Raw genomic sequence first — 25,725 nt, 5'->3', positions numbered from 1 at the left:
GAGAATTCACAACATTTCAAAATAGATAAAAATATATTAGGATCGGCTGGGCCGAACTTTGGTTGCCCAACATCAATACTAATTACTAAACTAAATTCCCACTGGCTAAACTGCCACTGTAGAGCAGAGGTTAGCATGTTCGCCTATGACGCTGAACGCCTGGGTTCGAATCCTGGCGAGACCATCAGAAAAATTTTCTGCTGTGGTTTTCCCCTCCTAATGCTGGCGACATTTGTGAGATACTATGCCATGTAAAATCTTCTCCTCAAAAGAGGTGTCGCACTGCGGCACGCCGTTCGAACTCGGCTATAAAAAGGAGGCCGCTTCCTATTGAGCTTAAACTTGAATGGGACTGCCCTCATTGATATGTGAGAAGTTCGTCCCCTGTTCCTTAGTGGAATGTTCATGAGAAAAATTTAGAAACTAAATTCCCCATGAACATTCCATTAGGACATAGGGGATACTTCTCTAACATAAATGAGTGCACTCTGATTAAAGTTTAAGCTCAATGATAAGGGGCATAATTTTTGATGCCCAGTCTGAACGAAGTGCCCCATAGCGACCAGAGAACTGCATGAGACCCTAAATTTGGCACTCAAATACCACTTCCATGAAACTGCCATCAAAACAATGTTAGCTACAAACGCTCTTCATATGACGATAGAGCAAGAGTTGATCGAACGTTTCATTAATCGTTCTTTGGATGTGCTTTTCAATTTGAGTGTCGCACATCGTATCTTGTTTGCCAATGAACACTACTCAGATGAGTGCCATGGGAGGCCAAAGCAAGAAGAGGAATGCCACAACAGGTAAAAAAACGGCAAATAAACATAGATCAGCAATGTTCAGCCCTTCGCGATAGCGTTGATGGAAATCCTTTGACCTAAATCCATTTCGATAGATTTTCATTTTTGTTATCAAAATTCTGTCGTTTTAGAAAAAATATCAAATTTTTTTCTTTAGAGTAAGATTTGAAGAAAGTAGTGCTTATTGACATTTGTCTTAAATCTTTGGATGTCAAAGTGGGTGGGAAAAACATTAACCGGAAGTCGATTCCACATACGTACGGTTCGGGCGAAATAAGAATTCTCTCTATAATGCGTTATGCGGTCCGCTGGCCAATCAATTACAAACGGGTGTGAGTTCCTAGAATGTCTAGTATCCCTGACATACATCCTTACATCAGGAATAAGAAGACTAATATCAGACTAACACACACCATGAAGGTACCGATAGAACAGCGCCAAACAACCTACATTATGACGATGACGAAGGGAGGCAATAGAGTTGGATACGCCACTGTCTCCAATCAACGCCATCGCTCTCTTCTGTACGCGGTCTATTAGCTTCAGGGATACACCACTTTCATAAGGCTATTTTCGGCCTGATGTTAAGAAGATCAGATGGAGTGAAGTAATTCTTAGGTAGGTAAGTTTTACCTACATGCCAAATTTAATTTAAGGAAAGCTGGCCGCTTGAAGTTTTGCACAAATACTTCTAATTAGTGTAGGTAGTTTGGTATTGTAAATGGGCCATATGGGTCCATGTTTTGATATAGCTGCCATATAAGTTTTGCACGACGTGTTTTGTTATGAAATCTAACATCTGTGTCAAGTATGTTTCAAATCGGACCACAACCTGATATAGCTGCCATATAAACCGATCTTGGGTCTTGACTTCTAAAGCCTCTAGAGTGCGCAATTCTTATCCGAATGGAATGAAATTTCGCATGACGTGTTTTGCTATGATATCCAATAACTGTGTCAAGTATGGTTCAAATCGGTCCATAACCTGATATAGCTGATCTGGGATCTTGACTTCTAAAGCGTCTAGAGGGCGCAATTCTTATCCGATGTTGCTGAAATTTTGTACAACGGATTCTCCGGTGACCTTCAACATACATGTCTAATATGGTCATAATCGATCTATAGCCTGATACATCTCCCATATAAACCGATCTACCGAATATGCTTGTTGAGTCCCTACAAGGCGCAATTCTTATCCGAATGGACTGAAATATTTCCCAAAGACTTCCACAATGGTCTTCAACATTTCATTTACTTATGGTCCGAAACAGACTATAACTTGATATACAATATCTCCAATTGCATAAAAAATCTTTTCCATTATTCTTTGTTTGTCTATAAAAAGATACAGCGCAAAGAACACGACCAATGCGATCCAGTGGGGAGGGTATATAAGATTCGGCTCGGTCGAACTTAACACGCTCTTAGTGCAGTGCGACACCTCTTTGGAAAGAAGTTTTAAATGCCATAGTACCTCACAAATGTTGCCAGCACCGCTAAAAATTTTTTCTGATGGTCTCCCCAGGAATCGAACCCAGGCGTTCAGCGTCATAGGCGGACATGCTAACCTCTGCGCTACGGTGGCCTGCAATTCTTATCCGATTTGTCTAAAATTTCACACGACGTGTTTCGTTATGACTTCTTACAACTGTGCTAAATATGATTCAAATCGATCCATAACCTGATATAGCTGCCATGTAAACCGATCGGGGATCTTGAATTTTTTAGCCTCTAGAGGTCGCAATTATTGTCCTATTTGCCTGAAATTTTGTACGACGGATCCTCTCATGACCATCAACATATGCGTTTATTATGGTCTGAATCGGTCTATGGCCCGATACAGCTCCCATATAAATCGATCTCTCTATTTTACTTCTTGAGCCCCCAAAGGGCGCAATTCTTATTCGAATTTTACACAGGTCTCCAACATATAATTTAATTGTGGTCCAAACCGGACCATATCTTGATATCGCTGTAATAGCAGAGCAAATCTTTTCTTATATCCTGTTTTGCCTAAGAAGAGATGCCGGGAAAAGAACTCGACAAATGCGATCCATGGTGGAGGGCATATAAGATTCCACCCGGCCGAAGTTAACACGCTTGTACGTGTTTTCTGATGGTCTCGCCAGGATTCGAACCTAGGCGTTCAACGCCATAGGCGGACATGCTAACCTCTGCGCTACGGTGGCTCCCAAAATCGTTAATACTTCTTAGAGACTTAATTGGATAGCAAAACGCTGGTCAGAATTGTAACAAAAGGTTTGAAAAAATGAACATACCCCCACTCTAAGGTGGTGGTCATAGAAAACCAAAGGAGCCACATCCTTTAGAGTGTAGTGAAAACACAAGAACTCAACCGTAATACATAGTCAGTCGTCGTAGTTGATGTGTAGTTATTGTTGCTGTTGTATGTTCGCAATTAAATGAAAAGCTTGACTAGAAATATTCCAAGGAAAAAAAACCTCATAAATGATGTATGACGATGGTCTGGCAATGAGTTCCGTTGAGGCTGAGTTGGTTTGGTAAATTGTTCAGACTCAGACACAGACATAGACTCTGACCCCCCCCCCCACAAATGCAATTGGTCTCCCTTGCCTTGCTGTTTGGCATAATGACCAACAAATGAAATGCCTATATGGTCAAGTGGCAAGGCAAGTATTAAATCGCCGCTTCATTGCTTTTCAGGTGGTCTTTAAAGTTAGCCACATACATGTCGGGGGCGGAGGGGGTAGACGAGTTAGCCTTTGTTGCTTGTGAATGGGTGACCTAGTTTGTGTTGAACTTTGTTTCACAACAAATCCAAGGGATTTAACAAATTAATTGGCTTTATTTAAAATGTAAATTAATTTTTATAAGGATGGAAATATTTTGAACTTTGATAACAAGAAAATAAAATTGAATTATGAAAGCGGAGGTCCAATTAGGAGACGAGTGTAACGGTTGTACAATTCCCAGAAAATTTACAGCGAGCGCTATTCCCAGCTGAGCTGAATTTTGAAAACCCACCACCATCTTAACTGGCTTTTTTGATTTCTGAACCACTGAGCGAATGTGCTTTTATTTTAGTCTAGCACTTCTGATCACATTTTGCTCATTTGAAGTTTCTTCCCTCATTTCTTGTAAAAACAAATATCTAATATCTGAACTAACATAACTTTAGTCCAAAAGTTGACTTAGCAAAAAAAAAAATCAACTAAACCACAAAGCTTAAAATTTTTTATGTAATGAAGAATAGCATGCCATCGAAGAACAGTTTTTGTGTGTGTGTGAGTGTAGGCATGTTATAAAATATTTAAACTCTATACACAGGAAGAATATTCGCAATTTGGTTGCATTCATTCAACCGCCATAGACAAACATTTGTCAAATGTTGTTGAAGCTTTGATGTAAAGTTGCAGAGTTGAGTACTGTTGTTACACATTTAAACAAAACCTAACTTTTTGCCAGTGTTTGTTTTGTTTTTGTTGTTGTTTTTATACAAGAATAAACTCCTTCCCCTCTCCCTCTCTCTCCTCTCAAAGTTTATTTTTAGCAATTTCTAGTTTCTAATTTAAACTTTAAGTGGTTATTGTTTGTTTTTCTGGAACATGCATATCCTTAGACATCATCCACACACACACACACACAGTGTGGTGTTATTTATTTAAAAATAACAATGCAGCTGAAGAAGCATGCCTTTGTATTTGTGTAAGTCCGCCCTACTCTTATTTAGCTTAAGGTAATTTTGTAAATACCATATATTTTTTTAGCAGTCTTTTGTTTAAGTACCCTCTGAGAAGAGAGTTGAAAAAAATCTATGAAAGAATGACGCTCTCCAATCTGAAGAGGAGTTCAAATACAGCGTAAAAGACATAATAACAAGTAAAAGCGTGCTAAGTTCGGCCAGGCCGAATCTTATATACCCTCCACCATGGATCGCATTTGTCGAGTTCTATGCGCTGTATCTCTTTTTAGGCACACAAAGAAAAGAAGAATGCTTTTGGAAGAATTGGAATGCTTTTGGAACATTATCAAGCTATGGTTCATTTCGGAGCATACTTGTTTACAGGGGAACTGTATTAGGCTATAAACCGATTCATACTATATTCGACACGTAAGTTAAAGGTCATGAGAGAAGCCATTGTACAATATTTCAGCCAAATCGGATAATACTTCCACCCTTTAGAGGCTCAAGAAGTAAAGATCCCAAATTGGTATATATGGCTGCAATATCAGGTTAAGTACCAGTTTGAACCATGCTTCCCATAGCTTTTAGAAGTCGTACCAAAAAAAAAAAAAAAAAAAAATTGAAAAATTGAGAATTGCGCCCTCTAGGGGGTCAAGAAGTCAAGATTTAAGATCGGTGTATATGGCAGCCATAACAGATGGGGGCCGATTTGAACCATACTTAGCACAGTTGGCGGAAGTTACAAAACACTTAATGCAATAATTCAGCCAAATCGTATGAGAATTGCGCCCTCTAGTGGCTCGAGAAGTCAAGGTTTAAGATCGGTTTATGTGGCAGCTATATCAGGTTATGAACCGATTTGAATCATATTTAGAACAGTTGTTGGAAGTCATAAAAAAACACCTCTTGCGAAATTTCAGCTAAATCGGATAATAATTGCGGCCTCTAGTGGCTTAAGAAGTCAAGACCCCAGATCGGTGTATATGGCAGCTATATCAGGTTATGGATCGATGTGAACCATTCTTAGCACAGTCGTTTAAAGTCATAACAAAAAACGTTATGAAAAAATTCAGCCAAATCGGATACTAATTGCGCGCTCTAATGGCTCACGAAGCCAAGATCCCAGATTGGTTTATATTGCAGCTATACCAGGATATGGACCGATTTGAACCATACTTAGCCCATCAGTTGGAAGTTATAGCAAATCACCTTATGTTCAATTTTATTCAAATCAGATAATAATTGTGCCCTTTAGTAGCTCAAGAAGTCAAGACCCCAGATCGGTTTATATGGTAGCTATATCAGGTTACGGACCGATTTCAACTATTCTTAGCACAGTTGTTGAAAGTCATAACAAAGCACCTCATGCAAAATTTCAGCCAAATCGGACAATAATTGTTCCCTCTAGTGACTCAAGGGGTCAAGACCCCAGATATGTTTATTTAACAGCTATATCAGGTTATGGACCGATTTCAACCATACTCAGCACAGTTTTTGGAAGTCATAATAAAACACGTCGTGCAAAATTTCAGCCAAATCGGATAAGAATTGTGCCCTCTAGCCGCTCAGAAAGTCAAGACCAAATATAGGTTTATATGACAGCTATATCAGGTTATGGACCGATTTCAACCATACTTAGCTCAGTTGTTGGAAGTCATAAAAAAACGCCTCTTGCAAAATTTCAGCCAAATCGGATAGGAATTGTGCCCTCTAGCGGCTTAAGAAGTCAAGATCCCAGATCGGTTTGTATGACAGCTATATCAAAACGTGGACCGATATAGCCCATTTACAATCCCAACGGACCTACACCAAGAAGAAGAATTTGTGCGAAATTTCAAGCGGCTAGCTTCGAAAGTTAACGTGCATTCGACAGACAGATGGACGGACGGACATGGTTACATCGACTAAAAATGTCCTGACATTCAAGAAAATATGTACTTTATGGGGTCTTAGACGAATATTTCGAGGAGTTAGTTAGGAGGTTACCACTGCGCAGAGGTTAGCATGTGCGTATATGACGCTGAAGGCCTGGGGTCGAATAATGGCGAAAACATCAGTAAAAATTTTCAGCGATGGTTATTCCCTCCTTCCCTGGCTGTTTGGTACTATGCCATGTTAAAAATTCTCCCTAAGAGGTATTGCACTGCGACACGCCGTTCGGACTCGGTCCTTTATCCTTGAACTTATCCTTGAGGTCTCTTATCCTTGTGCTTAATATTTAAATCAGACAGCATTCAGTGATATGTGAAAAATTTGCCTCAATTCCTTAGTGAAATGTTAATGGGCAAATTTGCATTTGAACTTCTTACTGATGTAGGTTGCTTGGGATTGCCAAAGGGCCATATCGATTCAGATTTGGATATAGCCCTCATATGAAACTATTCTTCCACTTGACTTCGTTGGCCTCTAGATGCAAATTACCATCCATGGATAAAATTTTGCATGTGATATTTTTTTTATGACTTTCAATATTCTTGGTAAGTCCGGTCCCAATCTAATCTAAATTTTTAACCGGATGGTATCGATATCCCTCTGATACTACAATGTCCCGAGTCACTGTCCTTGATTGAGGACATTAAAACGGAGCGTAAGTTAGTCCAGACAGGGAATTCATTTGCGTACTGCCTGCTATGCTGCAAAGGGCAGTAGCGATTGTCATTCGACTCTTTGAGATAAGTTTTAGGAGCTGCGTTTTACGGACCTCGTTCATGTGGCTGTGATGAAGGTACCCAGATGAGGGAGGGTCAACAGGCTTGGCATAATATCCAGAAAACTTTATTGGTGCTTTTCACCGGGTGAAGCGTGGTGTTTTAAGTTGGAGTACAATCGTGGAAGAAAAAAGGAAAAAAGAGACTGAATGCGCTCTACTCCTATCCTATCGTTACTTTATAGGTGCACAAATGCACAAAGTTATAATTCCTTGTATCCCAGTGGTGTCGTAGGGCATAAGAATTAATAGTCGAATATCCCCGAAACAAGACGAGATAGGTTTCAAGCGGACTTTTTTGTAGGGATTTTTTGAGCACTATCCAGCAAAATCGGACCACAAAAGAAGATTTTGCAGCGCCAACAAATTTTCGAAATACCGAGGTGACCAACTTTAGGGGTCAAAGCGCGTGGACAATCTAGGACATTTAAACTTTGCACACGATTTCGCTGGCACTTCATCTTTAATCATTCCAAATTCAAAAAATATAGCTCTACCCGTTCTCACACGGCATATTTTTTACTAGTTTTATTTTTTCGATTTTCTTTTACTTTGCTGCGGTCGTTCGGCCAATTTTCACCCATGGTTGTCTGGTGTGGAACAAAGCTCTGGACAACTGTGCTTAAACTATTCTTCTGTTCTTAGGGGGGATGGTGTTGCCGGTGTATATGCGGCGACTGATTATATTCCAGGGTAGTTCTTCCTTGTTGATAGGTTAGAAGTCGTTTTCCCGAAAAGCGATCGGTCTAAATTGGATAGGAGCACTGGAGGAGGTGTCTTCATCGAATTTCTTGGAATCAGGGAAGGTACTGGCGTTGAGCCGCAAGAGGTCAAAACTGGTTAGGAGATGTAAGGAGCTTTTTCAAACCATGGGAAAGGCTGTCAGGCTCTGCTGGATGCCAGACCATCAGGGTGAGTTTGGGAACGAAGCGGTAAACGAGCTGGCCAGTAATGGATCGCTGATTGTCGCAGACCTTGCTAGGGAATCAGTGAGATCTCTACTGCGCGACCTTCTTGGTTATATGGACGCCTTCTACACTGATCCCGCGAATAAGGCATTGGCTGGTGCTGCAGGTTTTAAGATGTCCAAGGACCTGTGGTTGAGTTTTTTGCGAAACTGAACGTCCCTTATCCTGACGCTAAGTAATGTACCCAACATAAATGTAGCCAGCATTAGTAAGGGATAACCACCGCTAACAAAAATTCTGATGTTCATGCCGGGATTTGAAACCAAGCGTTCGTCGTCATAGGCGGACATGCTAACCTTTGCGCCACGGCGGCCTCCTCTTCAACCTAAACTTAAGTATGAATTGGGACCTCAAGCTATTACCGGGGACAGCAGGTGGCGCAAAGCTGGATGACCTATAGGTCATAGGTCATCTGCGAAGAATAAGCAGCTCCCGTTCACGGGCGTCGTCGTATTGAGCTCATACTACAAAACGACATATGTACCGGACGACACCTTCTCGGCTTGGCGAACGGGTGCCGGCATTTGGCCAAGTATCCAGTCTGAGGCAGTCTGGAGAGTGATGCCCCAATGAACTCCCCAATCAAGGGGACCCTGAACCAGGCATGTACACTGACATATGATTTTGATAACGGATTTGGATTCATGCAACGAGTTTACAGCTGTGGTATTCTGTTGCCTGAATAAGTGGGAGGTATATCACACACAAAAGGGCTTTCCGGCTAAACCCAACGTTGCCTCCGTCCAGTTGAACCCTGACAGGTCTTGGACAACTTTCTGTCTCTCCTAGCCATTGTGTTGTTAAAGTAGATTCTGTTCATATGTTATCCAGATTAAAGCCCTACCTGGTTCTGAACACAAGTACTCAAAGCTCTTGTGTAAACTCTCGCAAAAACCTCATTGCATGCCAAAGGACCCTTGGCGTCAAAATATAGGTTGACTACATTTGCGAACACAGATAAGGGCTTCAAGTTGGAACTCTACTGCACTGATGGAAACACCAACAAACCAGACGCAAACCGTTCTTAAGAGCATGATGAACCCAATGCGTTTACTTATGGATACTTGATGTTGCTGCAGAAGAAGACATACCCACATCTCGCGATACTACGGCTAACGACGTGGATGAGACTGATGTGTCGAGGATTTTTTTTCGACAGGAATTCATGTCCAAAATTATGTTCTCCGCAGAGAAAGCATTAGAAAAAAATCTCAGAAGGTTGAGGCAGGCCATAAATAGATGAACATCACCATGGACGCCCAAAACATAATTCCTGAGCTACAGAAACTCCTAGATATAGTCGGATGCTATCGGCCAAAGGGAAAAAGAAGCTAGCATGGCAAATCTGGCAGATGTGAAAGGGCCCATTTCAACCCAAAGCCTTCCAGCAGGCCAAAATAAAGGGAGTGCATTGAGCCCCCCAGCCGATGTAAATCCGAGCAAGAAGGTCAAGGAAAAATCGACAATTTTTGAAGGCTGAACCGTGATAATAACAGGCCGGCGGACAGACGCACGGACATTTTTAAAAGGCGGAATGACGAGATGAATATACCGGCTATCTTATGGTGGTGGGTATAAAAACCCGCAAATTTCATTCGTAAAGTTAAATGAAAGTGTGGCGCCTTGTTTATTTGTGTGTTACCTATAGACTCAAAAACGGCTGAAATTGATCAACTTTTCACTTCTCTTCAATTACCTGTTATCAGCTGCTGTCATATCGGCGGCAGTCAAAGGTTCTGTGCCACTTCTTTCACGTACCAGGCGTTCTAAAAATACGAAATAACATTAAATTTTAAAATTCTCAAACTTCTTGAGGAACTCTTTCTATGTCCTTACCTGATTCATGCCTTTCCAAATCTTCAGGCCTTTGACCCGGCTTAGCTTTGACATCAATCATTATCTCCGCGCTGCTTAGACCAGCATGACATGAATACACACCCGCATCGCGGAATGTTATGTCCAATATACGCAAAGCTCCTTTCTTGGATACCTTGAATTTGCGGGATTTCGCCAAAGGTTTGTGATCCTTATTCCACTTTATTTTGGTGCGATTATAGCGTTTAACGGGACACTTAATTTTAACCTGAGTGCCAAAGAAGACCACACCTGCTCCTCCTACTTTCAGAGTAATTTTCGACTTCTTGGGATCATGCTGTATGTGGGTGGTATTGCTGATTTGTATGATGGGCTTGGGATCCTCTGGAGGGCAGGGTTTAATGTTGCAGGGCTTCTTATCTGGAGGCTTGGCACTGGGACACATGGATTCGGGCCTTTCGATTTTATGCTCTTGGGCCATAATCTGTTTGCACTCTACTTTACGCTCCTTGAAGCCATAGCCGCAGGTGTGGGAGCATTTGGACCATTCGCCCACCTCCCAGCGTACAGGGCAATCTAGGACATTGCAATATTGACGATCAGCTGGTGGAGGCTGGGGACACATGCTGTTGGGCACCACCATGGTATTCTCACCTCCTCGGGTGACTTCGTGTATGCATTGCACTTCTCGCGTTTTGATACCAATGCCACAGGACTTGGAACAGGGGGTATAGTCTGAATAATTCCATCTTGGAGGACAGGGACGATCATTGCAGGTTCTAACGCGAGCTTCTGGCTTTGTCTCGGGAGCACATAAGAAGGGCGATACCACACGTCCATTATCCTCCCTTACACAATTGATGATGAGCTCCTCCACACCACCCAAACAACTGGCACTGCAGCTGGTATAGCCCTGCTCTCGCCACACATAAGTCTTGCCGGGCTCTGAAACTCCCACCTTGATGGAGTCGCGGGGATATTGATCCTCATAGCCATGTGAGGGCAGCATACAAGGCTCTTCCACGCATCTTTCAACTTCGTCATGGGGTTTGCTGCCCTCGCACATGGTGTCGTTTATGGTGGCCAAGGTGCGTGAGAATTCTAGGAAAATTTTGCACTTGTAAGCGCGTCGCCGTATGCCTTCGCCACAAGTGACGCTGCAAGGTGACCATTCACTCTCCTTGATATACCTAGGGAAGAGGGAAGGAGGAGAAAAAAAACAAAAGTTCTCAATTTTGGCTTTAATCCATAAAAAATCAATATGTGCAGTGTTTAAGCCAATTTGAGTGTTTTGTGTGTTTCAACTCTTGCCCAACTTGTGGTTCTTGTTGGAGGTTATTGTCATGTGCTTTCAACGCCAACAACAACAACAACTAAAAAGAAAAATATACAAAAATTTATTTGTTTAAATGCCTGGTGTCTTGGCAAGGCGGCCAACAATGTTGGGCATCAAATAAACGGCCTTATCTTTTGGAGACGCCAAGTAGACGCGTCTCCATGGCAGCATTTTCCATGCGATGCTTGGCACAGATCTAGTAAAAGTTTGATAGGGACAAAAAACTATCGCACAGTGTAGGGACAGAATGTTTGGGAACTGAACCCCTTTTTGCCATAGCCAAAAAAGAGAGCAAAAATCAAAATAAATCTATTCGAGCCATTTCCTCATTTTTTAGTTTTTGTCCATATTCAAGGAAATGAACAAAAGCCAAGCAAAGTCAAAATATCATAAAATTATTATGGAAAATGATTGCAAAACTCACAACTTGAGCTCTTGCTAGAGGGAAAAGAAAATCCACTTTGCTCCCCTTCTCTCTCTCCGATTTGTTTTTTTCGGAAAAACAATTGAAGGCCATCAGCCCTTTTTTCTGCTTTGCTTTGAAAGAAAATTATTTTCCAATACCATTTGGCTTAAGAGTGTCTTTTTCTGGGAAAAGTCTTTTGCCAATGTACTAAGGCTGTCACATCGACCATTGGTTGGGCAGGCAGGGCGGCAGACAGGCAGCTTGGCTATGGAACTATTGACCAAAGTTTATTCGTTATCAATAAAACTGAAGGCAGAGACTGAGGACAATTTGAAATTCATGAAATCTAGAACAAACCCAAGAGCTCCTTATAATAAGGATAGAAAAACGTAAAAGAAAATACCCGGCCCCAAGACCAGAGAACCGAATTGTAGAAAATGACAAAAGAAGCGGAAAGAGTAAAACTACTTGAAGTCGACTTTTATTGGATTGGGTTAGGACTGGCAGCGGGAGTGTTATGGTCTTCAAGGACATCATAGAAAATAATTCGATCCAAAATTGATTGGTATAGGGCGGAAAGAGAAAAAATGAGAGTGGGGGAGAGAGAATAGGCAACTATGAGGCATAAAGCATAGGAAATAATGAATTTCCGCAGAAATAATAATTTAATCAAAATCGATTAAATGATTTTTATAAGCCTTGAAGTTTTTTTCTTTGGTCAGGAGTTGGTTGAAAAACAAGGTTGGCTAATCATTGCATTCAGATTTTCTTGGGAAATTTGAGGAAACTTGATTATTTGGATAAAAAAATTATTAGAAAGGAGATTTTGTTTTTCATGTTTCAGTTTCTGAAAAGAAATGGACAGTTTAATAGATAATCGGATACGTACATCACATCATTTTTAGTTGGCCACTCAGTCATAAGTACCATTTTGACCAAAGCTTGTACGTGTATTTTCATCCGCCAGTCTTCTATATGTCCCTCTGAGCGGTTTTCCGTCCGTCCGTCTGTCTGTCTTTTTTCTGCATATTTGTCTGTCTGTTTTGTATGTTTGTCTGTCTGTCTATCTGTATGTACATCCATCTGCTTTTTCTGACCGTCTGTCTTTTGACATGAAGTCTGAATCTTAAAATATGCTCGGCCCAGGCTAACTATGTCTAAGCATCACACAGGCAGAACTTTTGTCTGCTATCTTTGTGGTTTTCATCGTTATCAAGAGAAATTCAGCTGAGAGCTATCGTGCGCGTCCACAAATTGCGGATAGTGGAATGCGCCGTACGAAGTATACAGTCGCAGTGAGAGATCGATTGTCATCTTCTCTAGCTTAATTACTATGGGGCTATGAAGCTTGGTGGCCACCATGAAGCAAATGTTTGTCTGTTGGGCTGTTTGAAGTTTGGGGCTGGGTTCGAATCTTGGCGAGAACATGAGAAAAAATTTTCAGCGGTGGTTTTCCCCTCCCAATGCTGGCGATATTTGTGAGGTAGGTAGAAGCCATGAGAAAACTTCTCCCCAAAGAGGTGTCGCACTTGGGCACGCCGTTCGGACTCGGCCATAAAAAGGAAGTCCGTTATTACTGAGTTTAAAAAACTTTTACCGAACTGCACTGTTCCTTAATGGAATATTCATTGATGTGTGAAAAGTTTACCCCTGCCCGGTTTCTGGGCAAATTTTTACTCCACCCCCAAATGCCTTTCTTTTGAGTCCCATATTACTGTATTGGTAAATACAGATCTTGTATTTTTGAAATTAGGGTAATGAGGAGTGCTTTTTAGGGGAGACATTTCGACTCAAATTTGGATATCAAATTCGTGTCCACTCCCAAATTCCTTTACTTTGAGCCCCATATTGTCATGGTCGGTAAGTATGAACCGTTTGAAGGGTGTTTGGGGCTGGGGCGGCCACCGGCACTTCGCCCTAAAAATAGATATTAAATACGTTTTTTACTCCCAAATACCGTTGATTTGAGCTCCATATAGCTTTAGTCGGAAATAAAGTTCAGTTTAAGGGATGATTTAAAGCGTACCCCCAAAATTCCTTTTCCACACTCAAATACCTTTCATTTGAGTCCCATATTTGCATAATGGGTCAATTAACCTATTCGACGTATTTTTAGGAGGAAAAGCGACACCTTGACTTGAACGCAAATTTTAATGTCATATTTTTAATCCACTCCCAAATATCTTTCATTTGAATCCTATATAGCCATGGTCGGCTGATATACCCATTTGGGGGTATTTGGGGGTGGGACGACCTTCCATTACTTGGACCTAATTTCTTATGCCATATTTGTAATCTACTCCCGGATACTTTTCATTTGAGTCCCATATGGATAGGAACATCGAATAGATCTGTTTAGAGAAGTTTTGGAGTTGGGGCGGCCCGCTAGGTAGTTGGACCCAAAATTGTATACGATATTCATTTTCTAGTCTCCAGTACCTTTCATTTGATACCCATATTGTGCCCATCAGTCGTGTTTAGAGAAGTTTTGGAGTTGGGGCGGACCGCTAGGTAGTTGGACCCAAAGTTGTATACGATATTCATTTTCTTGTCTCCAATACCTTTCATTTGATACTCATATTGTGCCCATCACTCCTCTTTTTGCTTTAGGTGGAGTTTTTGGTGTAAGAGGGAGGGTCAGCCACCATCCGATATCTTAAAATTATATAACCTGTGTCCTTTTTATGATTCTACGGAACAAACAAACAAGCCGAGTCTCATATAGTGATAATGGGCCATATGATCATTTGGGACGTTTTTGGGGGGTGGGGTGACCCCCTACACTTCTATCTGATTTTGTATGCCAGATTCGAAATCTACTACCGAATACCTTTCGTTTAAGCCCCATATTGATAAGGACGACCAATTTGTCTGCTTTTAGACATTTTGGGGTTAGAGCGACTTTCTGGATACTTGGACCCAATTTTTAATACCATATTCGTATTCTACTCTTCGATACCTTTCATTTGATATCCATATTGTCTTTATCGGTCCACTTGTGGTTTTGGGTGCCGTTTTTGGGGTAACGGGGAGGGCCCGCCCCCATCCGATATCAACAATTTATATAGCACATTTCTTCTTTCAGACCATATTCGTAATCTACTCCCGAATACCTTTTATTTGAGTCCCATATTGTCATGCTCGTCCAATGAACCTATTTTAGGGGGTTTTGGAGATGGGGCGGCCCCCCAGTTATTTGGACCCAATTTTTAATATGAAATTGGAATTCTACTCCTGAATTCCTTAAATTTGAATCCCATATTGTCCTGATCGGTACACTTTTATTTTTGGGTGGTAATATTTGGGGTATGGGGGAGGGTCCGCTCCCCTTCCGATATCAAAAAATTATGTAGCCTATGTTTCCTTCCAGACCAACCTACACAATCTGAACAAACAAACAAACCGACAAACAAACAAACACAAATTAATTTTTGTTGCGCAATATCCTTTTGACCCTTAGGGATTGTTGTTCCGACAGTTCGGAAGGAGTTCTAAGCGATGTCTATGGAAAGCACGTTGAAGGATTTCTGTTTTCTCCTTAGTCTATATACCCTCCACCATAAGATGGTTATATGCTTATTTCCTCATTTGTAAAACCTCAAAAATTCGGCTAAGGTCTGGTCTCTCGATAAGCCTTATTTAATTTTTGCTGGTTTGACAGAAATTAAGAATGTAGAGTAAAGTTATGTCCTTCAGCTTAATTTATTTTGTATAAATTTTTAGCAGAATCCATGGTGGTGGACTCCCAAGATTCGACCCGGCCGAACTTAGCACACCTTTACGTGTTATACCCTACACCACCACTGTGGTACAGGGTATTTCAAGTTTGTGCTGGACCCATTGATAAGCATACCGATAGACTCAGATTCACTCTCTGATTCGATTTAGCCATGTCCGACTGTACGTCTGTGAGTCCATGTATTCTTGTAATCAAGGTACAGGTCGTATTTGCTGTCCAATCGTCACGAAATTTGTAACATGCCACTTTTTTGACTTAAGGACGATCGCTATTGATTTTGGTTCAGAAATCGGTTCAGATTTAGATATAGCTTCCATACATATGTATCGCCGTAGTAACTACAATTTTCAACCGATCTGCACAAAATTTGTCACGGATTGTTTTGTTACTGATCTTAACATGTCTGCACTATTTCATCAATATCGTTTCAGATTTGGGAATAGCTCCCATGTGTATGTATGTGGTCGTAGTAACAACAATTTTCCAACGATCTGTTCGAAAAAAGTCGATTCAGGTTTGGATATAGCTCTCATATACATGTATCTATTGCCCGAATTTTTAATCGTAGGGAAGGTTTGGGGTATTATATAGTCGGCACCGCCCCACTTTTGCCTTTCCTTTTTGGTTATGATTTCAATTTTGTCCCCTTAAAATTTCTTAAAATTTTATATTAAAAGAAAAATGTTTACCGATTAGAGGCGTTAATCATTAGTAGTCTCCAAACATAAGTTGAACTTTAGAACTATAAAAATAAAAAGTCTTTCTTATATATTTTCCCCTTATTTCAATTTTTCCATAACCACTTATTTCCAAAAAGTTTCATAAAAAGGTCAATTATAAATTAAAATAACTAAAACAATTTCCTGCTCTAATTGATGGCACACAGTGCTACCATACAATGCCCATGAAAGTAATTAGACTAACAACAAAATTTCTGTTGCCTTTAGAATTAAATACTGTAAAGAAAAGTGGCTGATTACCAGAAATTGCCTACGAAAAAGAGCACAAGTCAATCAAGAATCAGACACTGACACTTAAATTACCTACGGGCGAAAACCATTAACAACACTTATTAAGGCTTTGGGCCAAAAGCTCTACTACCATACCTGCTTTGCTTGCTTTCATTAAGACTACATGAAGTCATCGTTCCCCCTCTAATGAGGAAAAATATGACTGGGCCTTTTTCTCTCCCCCCCTCCCCAAAATAAGACACTTGTCGACCATTGAGTGGTCATTAGCATTCGGGTATGGAGATTCAAAATCATTATCCAAGTTGAAGTCATTAAGGCTGTATGTACTAGCCTTGGCCAAGGTGACATTTAATTTGTTGCTGTACATAAAATTTTCTCCCAGTTTTTCTATCATGTTTTGTATTTTGTCGGTTGATTTTAATGATATCAATATATTTGTTAAACATTGTATTTGTGTATAATCTATATGGTCTCCCTCTGAGTTTTTTTGGTAAAGTAGGGGTTGTCGACTTTCAATATGAATGGATAATTTGGTCATTTCTTTTTGTGGCATATAATAATTGGTTTAAATGTTAAGAACCTCAAGGGGGGGTAGGATAAAATAAAGCTAATTGACCCAAAATAATAATAACAACTGTGTGCGAGTGTATTTTGTGTTTGTGGGGGTCCAAGTGTTATTGGCACATACGAAATGCAGTACATTATTTGGAATATATGACCCTCGAGTGGTGGTGTAGGAGCTGTGGGTCCAATAATCAATGGACTGTGTCCTACTATGTATATACGAATTAATTCCCAAGAAACTTTTACTTTAATTTATTATCCATGTTGAGTGGTAAATGAGTTCATAAATATCGAACGTAATAGGTGATTTAAATTATACGAGTGGAGAAAGGGAGGGATGTTATGTATGATTCTTTGGGAACATATTTAATAAATCCTTCAATTAATTATCTGTAGAAAATATAAGTAATGGATAAAACAACAACAAATTTTTCAAGTCATACTTTGCCCTATAACTAATACACCGGTGCACCGGTGCGTATGATCAATGCTTGTAGTGGTGAACAATACTCATACGCAAGGATGTACAGCATTTTTAAATTTGGTTTAACTTGGAGTCTTACATTTATCTTTAAAAATCATTAAAAATTAAGATATAACATAAAATATCAAATTCAGCATATAATTTTCTTGTTCATAGGTGATTTAAGTTCGAAGATAGGCTATATCGGACTATATCCTTGTGTAACCCCCTTAAAGACCGATATCCAGATTTAAAGTCTTAGACTCATAAAAGCCGCATGTACTACCCGATTTCGCTGAAATTTGTCACAGTTAGCTGTGTAAGGGCATTAACAGTCAGTGCCCTTTATGATTCAGATCAGGGCTGTGGAGTCAGAGTATCAGTGTCTGAGTCAAACAAATATTCCCAAAGTCGAAGTTGTGAAAATTAAATGATGAAATTAATTTTTTTTTTTTTAGAATAAAATCTAGATTTTATACCCTCCACCATATGGTGAGGACTATACTAATTTTGTCATGGTGTTTGTAACACCTCAAAATATGCGTCTAAGACCCCGTCGGTTTGTTTTTGTTTTTGTTGCTTTTAGACTCAAAAGAGCTAAACCTATTACCCTGAAATTGGTCTGGAAGGAAACAGGCTATATAATATTTTGATATCGGAAGGGGGGCGAACCCTCCCCTTACCACAAAAGAACTATCCAAAAATAAAGTGTACTGATCGGGGAAAAAAATGTACTCAAATGAAAGGTATTCAGGATAAGAGTACGAATTTCATATTAAAAATTGGGTCCAAGTAAATGGGGGAAAGCGCCAACCCTAAAACCCCCTAAAATAGTTTTTTTTTTGGAAGATCATGACAATATGGATGGGACTCGAATGAAAGGTATTCGGGAGTAGATTACGAATATGGTCACGAAGGAGATATATGCTTTATAATTTGTTGATTTCGGAAGGGGGCGGACTCTCCCCCATTATCCAAAAACATCAGCCAATATCAAAAGTGGACCGTTCGGGACAATATGGGTATCAAATGAAAGGTATTGGAAAATATAATACGAATATGGTATTAAGATTGGAGTCTAAGTAACGGGTCGCTCCAACCACAGAATTCCCCCAAACAGACATATTGGGCGTTCATGTCACTATGGGCCTCTTATGAAAGCTATTCGGGGGTATATTACGAATCTGGCATACAAAATCAGATCGAAGTATAGTTGGTCACCCTGCCCCCCAAAAACGCCTTAAATGGGCATATGACCCATCATGACTATATGGGACTCGGATTTTTTGTTTGTTCCGTAGAATCAACCGAACCGATTTTCTTAACATTTTTACAAATTGTGTAAGTTTGTCTGGAAGGAAACATAGGCCATATAATTCTTAGATAACGGATGGGGGCGGTCTTTTCCCTTACACCAACAACGCCATCCATAACCAAAAGTGGACCGATTGGCACAATATGGGTATCAAATGAAAGGTATTGGAGACTAGAAAATGAATATCGTATTAAAATTTGGGTCCAAGTTGCCCCGTGGCTTCGCAACGCAAAAACTCCTCTATACAAATATATATTTAACATTCATGTCAATATGTTCCTCTAATGAAAAGTATTCGACAGTAGATTACAAATATGGCGTAAAAAACTGAATAAATATAATGGGAGGTCGCCCCACCCCAAAGTACCCCCAAATGAACATATTAGCCGACCGTGGCTATATGGGACTCAAATAAAAGGTAATTGGGAGTAGATTACGAATATGAAACTAAAATTTGTGTTCAAGCCTAGGTGACGCTTTTCATTCCAAAAATAAGTCAAATGGGTTAATTGACCCACTATGACAATATGGGAATCAAATGAAAGGTATTTGAGAGTAGAAAACGAATTTGATATCCAATTTTGGAGCCAAGTGTTTGTGGATACGCCCTAAAGCACCCCCTAAACTGAACTTAATTTTCAATTATGGCAATATGGAGCTCAAATCAACGGTATTTGGGAGTAAAGAACGAATTTGATATCTATTTGCAGGGCAAAGTGCCGGTGGACGCCCCAGCTCCAAAACACCCACCAAACAGTTCATATTTACCGATCATGGCAACATGGGGAAAAAGAATTGGACATCCAATTGAAGAGCCATGTGTTTGGGAAACTGCTCCACCCGAAAACACCTCCCTATTATGTAAATGCTATTTGATGTTTAAATTCATAGATTTTTGGGAAGTTGATACTCATTTTCGGGTTGATAGCCATTTCCGTCCGTACGTCTGTCTGTCGAAAGTGTAAAGCTAGGCGATTGAAATATTGCACAAATACGTGTCATTAGTTGTAGGTCGGTTGGGATTGTAAATGGGCAAAATCGGTCCATATTTTGATGTAGCTACCATATAAACCAATCTAGGGTTCTGACTTCTTGAGCCTCTAGAGGGCGCAATTCTTATTCGATTTGGCTGTTATTTTGCACGTGGTATTCTGGTAACACTGCCAACAACTGTTGTAAGTATGGTTCAAATCGGTCTGCAACCTAATATAGCTGCAATATAAACCGACTAGGGATTTTGACTTCTTGAGCCTCTAGAGGGCGCAATTCTCACCCGGCTTCTTCCATGATCTTCAACATACGTGTTCAATATGGTCTGAATCGTTCTATAGCTTGATACAGCTCCCATATAAACCGTTCTCCCGATTTTGCTTCTTGATCCTTGATTCCAATCAGAATGGACTGCAAAATTATACAATGACATCTACAATGTGCTGCATTCAAATCATTTATGATCCGAATCGGACTATAACTTAATGTAACTTAGTAACACCCAAAAGGAAGAGATATAGACCCATTGATAAGTATACCGATCCACTCAGAATCACTTTCTGATTCGATTTAGCTATGTCCGTATGTCTGTCCGTGTGTCTGTCCGTCTGCCTATCTGTCTGCTCATGTTAATTTGTAGGCATTGTACCGATCGCAATTTTCATCCAATCGTCTTCAAATTTGGCACAAGCATTTTCTTGGGCCTGGAGACGAAGCCTATTGAAATTGCAAAAAATCGCTTCAGATTTGGATATAGCTCCCATATATATGTTCGTCCGATTTGGACTAAAATTGCAATTAAATCGTCATTTGTTAACCGATTTTCACGAAATTTTGTACGAAGGGTTTTCTCGAGTCTCGACTTTGTTGGTGATTTTTAGAAATCGGCCCAAATTAAGACTTAGTTCTCATATATAGGTTCGTCCGATTTGGACTTAAATTGCAATTATATCGTTATTTGTAAACCAATTCTCACGAAACTTTGCACTTATATTGGTGAATTTTATAGACATTATTGGTGAATTTCATAGAAATCGGCTCAGATTTAGATACTGCTTCCATATTTATGTGCGTCCGATTTGGACTAGAATTGCAATGATTTGTTCATTTGAAAACCGATTGAAATTTCGCCAGAGGGATTATTTTATAAGTTTCGACATTACTGGTGACATTTATAGAAATCGGTTCAGAATTAAATGTGGGTCCCATATAAATGTTCGTCCGATTTGGACTTGTATTGGATTCATTTGGTAATTTGCTAACCGATTCTGACGAATATTGGCACAAAGGATTCCCTTATGACTACCGGTATTACTATTGAATTTAATGGAAATCTGTTCAGGTTAAGATATAGATTCGGCTTAGGATATCACTCAACCAAGTCCATTGAGCCTCTAGAGTGTGCAATTTTTATTTAAGTTGGCTGAAATTTCGCAAGAAGTCTTTTGTGTCAATTTCCAACATTTATGTCAATTGTGGTTGAAATCGGTGCATAACCTGATATACCTCCCATATAAACCTATATCCCGATTATACTTCTTCTGCTCAAAGAGGGCGCAATTTTGATTTGATTTGGCAGAAATTTTGTAGAACGACTTCTTCTATGGCCTTCAACTTGCGTGCCACTTAGGGTCCGAATCGGTCCATAACTTGATATAGTTTCAATAGCATAGCAATTTTATCCATTATCCTTTGTTTGCCTATGAAAAGATACCGGGCAAAGAACTTGACAAATGCGATCCATGGTAAAGGGTATATAAGATTTGGCCCGGTCGAACTTTATACACTTTTACTGGTTTTATTTGAAAATCAAATCAAACTTTGAAGTTTTTTGGCTTCTTTTCAACATTTTAGGTTACCTTAAAAGTTTTTTTGCGACCATCATTGTAACTTACGTGGGTTCCGATGGCCTTGATTCCGCAGAACGATATCTGGATGATTGCAGACGCATCATACGTGGTCCATCTGGCTCCTCCTGCAGCAAACGATTCATGGTGTGATGCGAGTAAACCGGTTGATCATTGTAGGAAGCATCATCGGCATCATCTTCCATGTCAGAGTCCTCCTCCTCATCATCCTCATCCTCATCCACCAAATCTTCCTCCTCGTCAACATCCATAGGATCCTGTTGAGCATAGCATAGAAAAGAAAAGGAATTAACAAATTAAAGACAAGGAGAATTTATAATTTCTCTGTTTGGTCATGGCCAAAAGCGACTGGCATCTGCCACCACAAAACGTTTATTAAAATTAAAGCTTAACAAAAAGGACTTTTTTTTCTTTTTCTTGTCCTCCTTGATAAGCTATTGTGGCGGCAGTTGATTGTCGCTTAAGACTCATAACGTTTTAAACATACCCGAGGATCACTGCTGCCCACAATAATAGTGCCGCCTCCCACACTTGCGGCCGAGGGGCCGCATTCGATGCCTGTGGTACACTGTTGAACGCTGGAGGGCTTTGTCAAAGGATCACATTTGGCGCTCAGACCGCCATCGGCTGATTTACATTCGACGTTACGCATCTGTATTCCTTGGCCGCAGGACTCGGAACACTTTCATTGCACATACAATTTTCGTTGGCATGGAAAATGAGAATGGAGAAAAAACCATACAAAGAGAGAAGAAAAAAAATTTTACATGAGTACTTCAGCTTCTGGCTGGTGACTTAGTTAGGAAGTGTAGGCATGAGTATTTGTGAGACATTAACTGAAAGTGGGGTGTATAGTTGGTATGCTGACTTAAGGCAAATATGAACAGCAATGGCGATAAACTGACAGACAATACCCCACAAAAATCTTCATTTAGTTATGACAGTGTTGGTCTTTTCATACCCCCTCTCCTCTTGCATGCCTCAAGCATGTCCCTAAGCCAGTTAGGCATTTAAGTTTTGGGGTCTTGCTTCCTGCTCGTGCTAAAGTTGGTTGATCTTATTTCATTTGTAATGGTGAAAGCATTTCACGTTCTACACGTTCACTGTTAGGTAATCTGCATACACATACATATGTAAATTGTGTGGAAAGTACCACAAGAAACAAACAATCAAGACGAAAAGGCCGAAGCAGCAGCAGCAGGAAAAAGACAGAATAACAAATTCTAGAAATTATATATTAATGCAACGTGCTCGTATGAGCAATATTAAAAATGCTCATATTTTGCTTTGCTGGGAAAAGTGAAGAGGAAGTGTTCCGATCAAAAAAATAAATGGATTTAATTTAGCAAATAATTTTGCAATAAAAATGAAGTACTATGATGTAAACGCATATTAAATAATTAATTTGTAGTAATTTGCTGTACTTATACAAATACAACAACTACAAAATTTTGCCCAACATTCCATCTTTTTATATTTTATTTATATTTATATTTTATTTTATTTTATTTTATTTTATTTTATTTTATTTTATTTTATTTTATTTTATTTTATTTTATTTTATTTTATTTTATTTTATTTTATTTTATTTTATTTTATTTTATTTTATTTTATTTTATTTTATTTTATTTTATTTTATTTTATTTTATTTTATTTTATTTTATTTTATTTTATTTTATTTTATTTTCTTTTATTTTATTTTATTTTATTTTATTTTATTTTATTTTATTTTATTTTATTTTATTTTATTTTATTTTATTTTATTTTATTTTATTTTATTTTATTTTATTTTATTTTATTTTATTTTATTTTATTTTATTTTATTTTATTTTATTTTATTTTATTTTATTTTATTTTATTTTATTTTATTTTATTTTATTTTATTTTATTTTATTTTATTTTATTTTATTTTATTTTATTTTATTTTATTTTATTTTATTTTATTTTATTTTATTTTATTTTATTTTATTTTATTTTATTTTATTTTATTTTATTTTATTTTATTTTATTTTATTTTATTTTATTTTATTAGTTTTAATCTGTTATTCATTTTTTTTTTTGTTTAAGTAATTTGAACGTCTCCCTTCAGTCTTTTTCATTCCATTACGACTTGCATATATGTACAAGTACATGTGTATACATCTGCCATTTATATGTTGTGGTCTTATTGCAGCCTAATACATGTTCATGTGAATATGTGTCAGAAGAACTTTATTATGATTTCCAAGCAAATTGGAAAAGAAATGTGCTGAAAAAATAATGTTAATGTTGATCTTAATGTAAATTTTCGTTTTCTGGTTTGTGGTTCGTCCATGGTTCTTGTCTTCCTTTGCTCCTTTTTGGATGGATAAGAAAATTGCTTTTGTTCATTTCATTTTCATTTGAAATTTAAAAAGGCAAGAAAACCTAAACGTTTCCAAAACGTCACGAAGACTTCAGCATACAAATGTATTCGCCTAAAAGTATGCTTTGAATAATTAAGATGCTATTTTCAAAAGTACACACACATTTGCACAAGTAAGCGGTGTAAACTCGTTATTATGAAAAATGTAAGAAAATAAAAAGTTCATTATGACGAAGAAGTCAGCGATTTAACTGACAAATGGAAGAAAAACATTAAACAAAAATCGTGTGTGTTTGTTATTGTTGATGTTGCTGTTAAAGCAATGAGTTAATATTATTGTCGAAAAGTATTACCAACAAGCCCTCAAGGTTGAAATTAACACTTGCTTGAAAAATAATTTGACAAGAGCATGTGGTGTGTATTAATAATAATGTTAATATACTTGGATAGAGCCAAAGTCAGTGGGAATGGTTTAACAGTAAACATTTTAAAATTTCTAGTTCATAGGTTTAAATATGAAAAATTTTAATTAAGCATAAGAAATTATGAGACAAAACTCCTAAAGATTTTGTTTTATTTATAATTCCTTAACGGTTTAAGAAATGTTTGATAGACTTGCAAACTGCTTATTTCGTTCATTGCTTGTCCATCCGTTCGCCCGTTTTTATTTTTTCTAGTTTTTCCATACACCTCGGCTTCCTATTCGAAAAGCACTGTAGCACAAACCTCAAATTTCCACAACCAAGAAACTATTTAAACAACATGCTCTACATGTTTCTCCGCGGTAATTTCTCGCAAATGAAGACATTGTATTGGATGTGTTGGCTTACCACCGAACCCACAAGAAAAACTAATGCTTAAGTGCCGGCAGAACATAACAGCCAGGTTTACTACAATACAGCCTATAAAGGATAAACCACTGAAATGTTTTTCAAAAACACTCTCCTTGTTTTTTTTGCAAGCAAACTGGAAACTCAGGTTGAACCAAGAAAGCTCATTCAAAGAACAAAGCATAGCCCTAGGCGCTACTAACACACGGGCAATGATAAACATTAAGGTAGAGGCGTAGAATAAGGCTCATAGAGAAACCGTAACCATTTCTGGACGTACGTTGTAATGCCCGCATGTAAAATAGTTGGAAGTGACGTTGGTTCTAATGATGACTCGAATGAAGATGTAAAGAAAATATTTAATTTTTTTTTGGCTGTTGTTGTAGGCAAATATGGCTAAAACTACTTACACTAGACCACTTTTCAACTTCCCACTTTGGACATTCGGCTATAATGCACTGCTCCTGGGTGGGTGGCTTCGGCATGGGACACAAAACATCTGCAACCTGAAAAGGCAAAGAAAAAAGAGGCAATTTATTTTGAATTGTTTCAAGTTTTTGTGCTAATATTCATATAAGACAAAGATGAGGACCTTTCACAAAGTGCCAGTCTCAAAGCTAAAGGACTTTGTGGAAGTAACAAAAAAAGGGGGTTTTCCGGCACCCACAAAAAATTAGGCGACTAATTCCAGTGGTTATGTAAAAACAGCCTTTACAAGATGTTTAAAGTTGTCATCAGCATCAGGCGAGGCAAAGACGGCACAGAGTTGCCGTAGCATAAAATAAAATAAAATAAAATAAAGTAAAATGAAATAAAATAAAATAAAATAAAATAAAATAAAATAAAATAAAATAAAATAAAATAAAATAAAATAAAATAAAATAAAATAAAATAAAATAAAATGAAATAAAATAAAATAAAATAAAATAAAATAAA

The 25,725-nt window shown here is 38.5% G+C and overlaps 1 protein-coding gene across 1 annotated transcript in view; it reads right to left on the bottom strand.

Annotated features, from left to right (window-relative positions):
* The window catches only part of LOC106084506 (ADAMTS-like protein 1), a 206,898-nt gene that overhangs the window by 52,285 nt on the left and 128,888 nt on the right, over positions 1 to 25,725 (bottom strand). Inside the window, exons 9-13 of the mRNA XM_059365112.1 lie at positions 25,200 to 25,295; positions 22,113 to 22,297; positions 21,643 to 21,906; positions 9,985 to 11,153; positions 9,845 to 9,914 (exon numbers count right to left, since the gene is read on the bottom strand). Of these exons, the coding sequence (XP_059221095.1) occupies positions 9,845 to 9,914; positions 9,985 to 11,153; positions 21,643 to 21,906; positions 22,113 to 22,297; positions 25,200 to 25,295 (1,784 nt within the window). The remainder of the gene's footprint in view (positions 1 to 9,844; positions 9,915 to 9,984; positions 11,154 to 21,642; positions 21,907 to 22,112; positions 22,298 to 25,199; positions 25,296 to 25,725) is intronic.

The sequence above is a fragment of the Stomoxys calcitrans genome, chromosome 3, assembly GCF_963082655.1.
Source record: "Stomoxys calcitrans chromosome 3, idStoCalc2.1, whole genome shotgun sequence".
Classification (NCBI taxonomy): Eukaryota; Metazoa; Arthropoda; class Insecta; order Diptera; family Muscidae; genus Stomoxys; species Stomoxys calcitrans.
Note: the sequence above shows the minus strand (reverse complement) of the source record. Positions and strands in the feature narration are given on the sequence as shown.